The sequence below is a fragment of the Barbus barbus genome, assembly GCF_936440315.1.
Source record: "Barbus barbus genome assembly, chromosome: 47".
Lineage (NCBI taxonomy): Eukaryota > Metazoa > Chordata > Actinopteri > Cypriniformes > Cyprinidae > Barbus > Barbus barbus.
In genome coordinates, this window is record NC_136725.1 from 10,907,482 (window position 1) to 10,914,002 (window position 6,521).

The 6,521-nt window shown below is 35.1% G+C and overlaps 1 protein-coding gene across 1 annotated transcript in view; it reads left to right on the forward strand.

The window, feature by feature from the left end:
- Positions 1-3,721: 3,721 nt before the first annotated feature.
- Positions 3,722-6,521, forward strand: part of fhdc3 (FH2 domain containing 3) — a gene marked incomplete at its 5' end in the record, with an annotated part of 8,137 nt that continues 5,337 nt past the window's right edge. Inside the window, 2 exons of the mRNA XM_079410211.1 lie at positions 3,722-3,979; positions 6,481-6,521. The exon at positions 6,481-6,521 is cut by the window's right edge and continues 21 nt beyond it. Of these exons, the coding sequence (XP_079266337.1) occupies positions 3,722-3,979; positions 6,481-6,521 (299 nt within the window). The remainder of the gene's footprint in view (positions 3,980-6,480) is intronic.

Sequence of the window (6,521 nt, forward strand, 5' to 3'; positions counted from 1 at the left end):
TGCTCATTGATAGCGTTTTGTCAATAAATTTGTAAGATTTTTTTTTCAACATGCTCAAAATACACTTGGAAATATTGTTTTTGCTTAAAACAGACTTGATGCAGTGATAATGATTAAAGTGCAGACTGTCAGATTATAGTTTGTCAGCCTAGATTTATAGTTTGTCAGCCTAGATAACACAAGACTGAAATAACGACTATGATCTAATGTTCAGTACTTTTGAACATTGCATTAAATCTTTCTAGGCTTGAGATGAAGCAATACTGAAGATGTTTTTAGAAGGTGTATTTTCATGTATGCTTATATTGTCTGTCCCTTGTGTGTTTCTGCATGGCAGGTCTGATGACATTAGCTGTACATTTCCATGCATTGTGATTCAATCCTGTTCAAAGTATCAGTAAAACACTACATGGGTAGTAGTGCAGGAAAATGTTTTTAGGGAAAACAAAACAGAAAGGTTTCTTGTGAATGTTAAAGAATGTTTGAAATTTAGTTTGAATGTCAATTATCAACTATTGAAGCTCGTACAATGTCTTTTTTTTTTTTTGTCTTTTTTTTAATTGTTGTTAAATTGCATTTAAATTAAATTGCCTAAATTGATTTTGTTTTTAAGGACCACGTGGTAACCCTAGAAGAGAGACTTTTTTATATCAAGTATTTTGTTTATGTCCTGGCACATTTGTCAGGCTGCAGAGAAGGTAATGTGTGTGATTTTCATCTTCAGAGCTGGAGAAAAGGCTTCCATCTTGAGCCTCAGAGACTGAAATGATTCATGAAGTGATGGACATTTGTACCAGACCAATGGGGTTTTAAATTTAGACCTCCTGAACACTAATTAAATTTCATTTCCTTTTAGATCAAATGCATCCATTAAGTTTTTTTTTTTTTCTGTTAACAAGTGTTTGGCATTGAAATGTGTACTCCATTAGAAGTTTTAGAGCATAGCAGAATGAAAGGGTTATAAATATTAACATATTTATACAATCAATATTTTAGGCTGCTTTGTGGTATTGTAGTTTATGAATGATTGTATATATGTAAAGATAATTGACAGATTTTGAAACTGGAATCCCACGATGTTAGCCTTTGCTCCTGGATTTGACCAAACCTTTGACCAACGAACGTACAAAACCCCATCAGATAAAATTTGAAAAGTTTGCAAAAATGGTCTTTGTGTCATTTGTACTTTGCCAATGTACTGTTATGTTTTTTTTTTACTTTGACCCTGTTTGTCCCATGCAAAATGAATGCTGACCACTAGAGGGAAATGTTGAATATGGAACTACAGACGTCTCTTAAGTTTCTATAGACTGTAACATTGACTGAATAGATAACCAACCTTTTCTCTCAAAACTATTTCTACCAAAACATTTAAACCTGTTTATGAGGAGAAATAACTTTTTCTCGACTTATTATATAGGCACGTTGGTTTCACAAAAAAATAGGCCTACAGAAACCCGACTGGATTCAAGTAACAAATTCGTACTTTGTGCATGTTACACTTGTTGAATAAAGCCGAGAGAGGGCATTGCTCGTTTATACACCGCAAAACACGACACGACTTACCTTTGACAGCTCCGTTGCGATTCAAACTCTAGTCGCGCGACCTGTTTTAACCCAGCGTGCAAGATTGTTCCTAAAATAATTTAACATAATGGCCCAGTTTGTGTAGTTTCATTTCTTCTTTAATTATGTAGAATGTTCTTTCTGAAAAACAAGATGCATTATAAATAGCAAAGGTGAGAGTTGCTCAGGTGAGGGGGTGTGGTCACTCTCATCCATTAAAGTGCTCGTGCTGGGAGTTGATGGCGTTTGACATGTGGATTGTATGTTGACTTTCTCCAGCAATGGACGTCAGTTGATTAAGCCTTCATCAGCACTAACCTGATATTATTTACTTACCGGTATGTACATCCATAAAGAAATACATTGTCTGTTACTTTCTGTTGTTTTTCTCATAATTTTCCGATAATCGGTCGTGTACTGCCTTTTAATTATTCCCTTGTTTGAGAGTTGCACATTTCAAAGTTTGATAAATGCCTGTCAATGTAATTTCACCATCATTTTGCACAATATCGGCGTTAACTATTTTGTTTTCAAGATAGAGCTGGAATAATGTAGTGATGTCTATCATTGTATTTGTTTGATCGGCCACTTTTGTATACATGTGGAATTGCTGCAAGTCACGTACTACGTCCATTCGTTGCCAATGTACGGTTTAATGCAAAAATAGCTTTTATTAAAATATAATAATAATAATGTATATAATATATAAAAGATAGTAGTTGTTAATGTTTATAAATGCCATTTAATATTTATATATTTAAAAATGATCAATTTGTAGGCTATAATGATAGCCAAGTCAAAAACATTACTTTTAAATGCTGAAATAAAATTAAGCATCCAATAGAGTTTAAAGTATAGAGACCAAAGTACTTGTGATATGCAAAGTTGCCTTTATGCTTGATAACCTTGATTAAATGGTTTGTTTGACTGCCTGTTGAAGTACCTTTGCAAATTGATCTTGTAAAGTATTATCTGACTTTGTGGTTTGCTCACACAGCTACCTTTTTTAAATAAGCAACTTGCTCTTCCAGTGCAAGTGTTATCTTTGGAAATTCTTATGTTGGCTATTTTTGATTCTCGCCATTTGGTTTTATCCAACAGTAATCCATAGTTTTGTAAGGTTTAATGCCTGTCAGTGTGGGGGCAAAATAATGTTATTGATGGTATACATTTTATTCATTTAATATATTAAATTAATTAAACCATAAATTAAAATGATGATAAACAAATATATATTATAAAAATAGACTGAGAAACAATAAATGCATTAAACTGTACATTACAATTATAGCAAATGAATAAATCCTATAAATGGAAATAATGAATAAAACACAAATATAACAAATACATTAAATTATAAATTAAAATGCCCCATCAGGACAAGCCCACGGGATAAGCCGTTTGCACAATCTGACATGGCTGTGGTTGGAATTGAACTGCAGGTTTCGTCTGGCCAGAGGAGAACTGGCCCCCCGACTGAGCCTGGTTTCTCCCAAGGTTTTTTCTCCATTCTGTCACAGAGGGAGTTTTGGTTCCTTGCCACTGTCGCCTCTGGCTTGCTCAGTTGGGGACACTTAATTTCTAGCGATTATCGTCAATTTGATTTCACAGATACTATTTAAACTAAACTGAGCTAGACAATGACATCTCTGAATTCAATAATGAAATGCCTTTAACTGAAAATTGAGTGTTTAATCTTATAATTATACATTACTGACACTCTATCCTCCAATTTTATACTGTCAAGTGCTTTGACATAATCTGTATTGTTAAAAGCGCTATATAAATAAAGGCGACTTGACTTTGCTTATGCCTAAAGTTATTTTTTAGAAGTGCAGTGTTCATTTAGAATTCTGGGTAAGTATGACACATAATTTGCCTCTTCACTGTTTTGTATTTTTATATATTTTTTTCCTGATATTTCTATCAGATCCGTCCTGATTTGTCCACTCCGTGTCCACCAATGGATGGAGCTCCAGTTGTAACCATGGCACCTCTACCTCCTCTGCCTCCTGACCCCTCTAGATGCTTTCAAAATGAGACCTCACCCTGCATACATATTTCACAGCCCCCTCTCATGGGTCCTCCACCTCCCCCTCCTCCTCCTCCCCCTCCGCCACCACCACTGCCACTACCACCCCCACCTCCTTCATCTATGGGGGACCCCTTCACCCGGACTGTCCAGCGGCGCTCCAAAATGCGCAACTTCAACTGGGACGCCATCCCCAGGCACAGCGTGTTGGGCAAGCGCAATGTGTGGACAGCCCAACGTAACCTCGAGAACTTTGAGCTGGACACTAAACGAATGGAGGAGCTTTTCAGCCACAACGAGCACCACGGTTTGGTCCGTAAAGGTGGGACGGTCAGAAAAAGTGTGTGGGGACTTTCGCAAATTGCTACAGAATCCGAGAATGTAAGTGGTGCTGCATAAAAGTTGATTGAAGCTGAACTTTGCTGTAAAGCTGATGTGTTTGTCATGGAAAACTAGTCATGTATACCTACAGCTGTACTTGCCAGTGAGGCCCTTGACTTGAGACAGTACTGCAGGATTGAAAGGCAGCTCAGATGTCATCTCTTGTGTATCAAGATTTAAAGTGCAGGACAGGAGCAAGTAGGGGGGGTTAAACATGAAATCTAGTACTCTCTAGTGGCCTACATCAACCCAATCTATTACACATTTGTGTCTCTCACCTTTCAAACGTTCAGGCTAATGATATGGAGAGGTGACTCCAGTATTGATGCTCTGATAAAGCTTCAGTATTGGACACATACTGACTTCTGAGAAAGTGTTTTCTTTCTTGTTTAACCCTCTTGGCCCCAAGGCCACTGTAATAGTTTAAAAAACATGCTTTACATTGAATATTGAAGTGATCAAATGTCTAAATGAAATGCTTCAAATTAAGATATTTATATTACTTGGGAAAATTGCAGGTATTAAACATGAATTAAATGAACACACTCACATTTCCCCTTAAAAATTGTTTAAATGTTTAATGAGAGATCAGAGGTGGGTAGTAACGAGTTACATTTACTTGAGTAAATTTTTTGCATAACTAATACTTTGAGTATATTTAAATATGGGTACTTTTTCTCTTACTCGAGTACATTTTTAGAGAAAAAATTGTACTTTTATTTCGTTACTGTGGGCGACGCTCCTCTCATTACTGCTTCAATTTATTCGAAACGCGCCATCTACTTTTCTCTGGGCAATGAGCGATGGCCAAAGGCTTGTTTGCTAGCGCTCTATAAAGATCTTTATAAGATGAGCACCGCGTGTGCTGTCTACGGTTCCACAGGTATAGACAGACCTCATTTGATTACAGAACACAAGGCCACAATGACATTACCAATTAGTTGTGTATGTACCTTATACACTAAATACAATGTATAATTTATACATTCAATAAGCTGTCACAGTATGAAATGAACACCTGCCAAACCTGTGTTAGCTCTGTGCAGTGGCGCGTGACCTGTTCTAGACACAATTAATATTCATATTTTTACAATATTTACGCTTGCAGAAATATAGGCTACATGTTTACATTTTGCAGAACAGAAGATCCGTCAGTGAGCATTTGTTTCGTTATGTTCAGATGACGGTAGCAGTCATATGAGGAGTTTTCAGAGGTTTCAGTGTCAGAGGTTATAGAAATATACATTTATAATACATAATTAATTTACTTTAAAATAGGCCTATAATTTAATTCAGTGATTCAAATCAGAATTTTCATCAGCTATTACTCTAGTCATATGATCCTTCAGAAATTATTCTAATATGTTGATTTATTACCAGTGTTGGAAACAGTTTTTCTGCTTAATATTTTTTGGAACCTGTGACATTTTGTTCAGGATTCTTTGATTTAATAGAAAGCTAACAAGAACTGCATTGATCAACATATTGGAATGATTTCTGAAGGATTATGTGACAATGAAGACTGACGTAAAGGCAGATGAAAATTCTGAATTGAATCACTGAAATAAATTACATTTAAAAAAAAATAATTAAAAATCTTTTGAATGGCAGTGTGTGTACACTCACACACACACGCAATTACATCAATTTAATCTATATATCTAAATAAAAATAGACTATATACAGTATATGATCCAAAGTAACTAGTAACTAACTACTTGAGTATTTTTTTTTTTGTTTTGTTTTTTTTTTTTTATCTGAAACTTTTTACTCAAGTAAAAGCAGTGGCGGTGCTAGGGCGGGGCATGACGGGGCTATAGCCCTATCAGAAACTTGCTTAGCCCCGGCAAATCAGCACAGGGAGGTTATCACCCGCAATGTGTGCCCATGTGGAACTCGTTTTATGAATTGTAAAATAAAAAAAATAAAAAAAATTAAGTTTTTATTGAATTGAAAAAAAAAAAAAACTCTCTCTTTTCTATATTTGTTCATAAATTACATTACTTTGTAAGTGTCATATTTGGCAGTTGGCATTAGTATAATAATAGTAGCAGCTGGCATTAGTATAATAATAGTAGCAGCTGGCATTAGTATAATAAATGAGAAGTTTAATATCAGAAAAAAAATTAAATGTGCCTTTTTCAAAGCTGCTGTATATAAAAAAACTGATAGTTAAAGTTTAGGCGTTCGTTACTTCCTCTCAATTTAATTTGTTTTTTTTAGCTCCCCCTCTGAACTGTTAATGTACTGGTATGCACTACTGTTGCACATCTATTTAAGGAACATGTACTGTTTGTGAGGAAGTTCAGCTCAGAAATATTGAACTATTAATAACAGAGTAGCCACGTCTTTTTGATTCAATTTCCATCTCGTCTTATAATAATATGAATGGTGCGTGTTTAACTTCATGCTTCCTAGATTATATTTTTAGTTGTCACCTGAATGTTATATAATATATGCTATTTCAGTAGGGTAATTGACACAATTCTATGTCTTTTTAGGTATCAATTATCAACTCTAAGAAAAGCATGAATATTGGGAT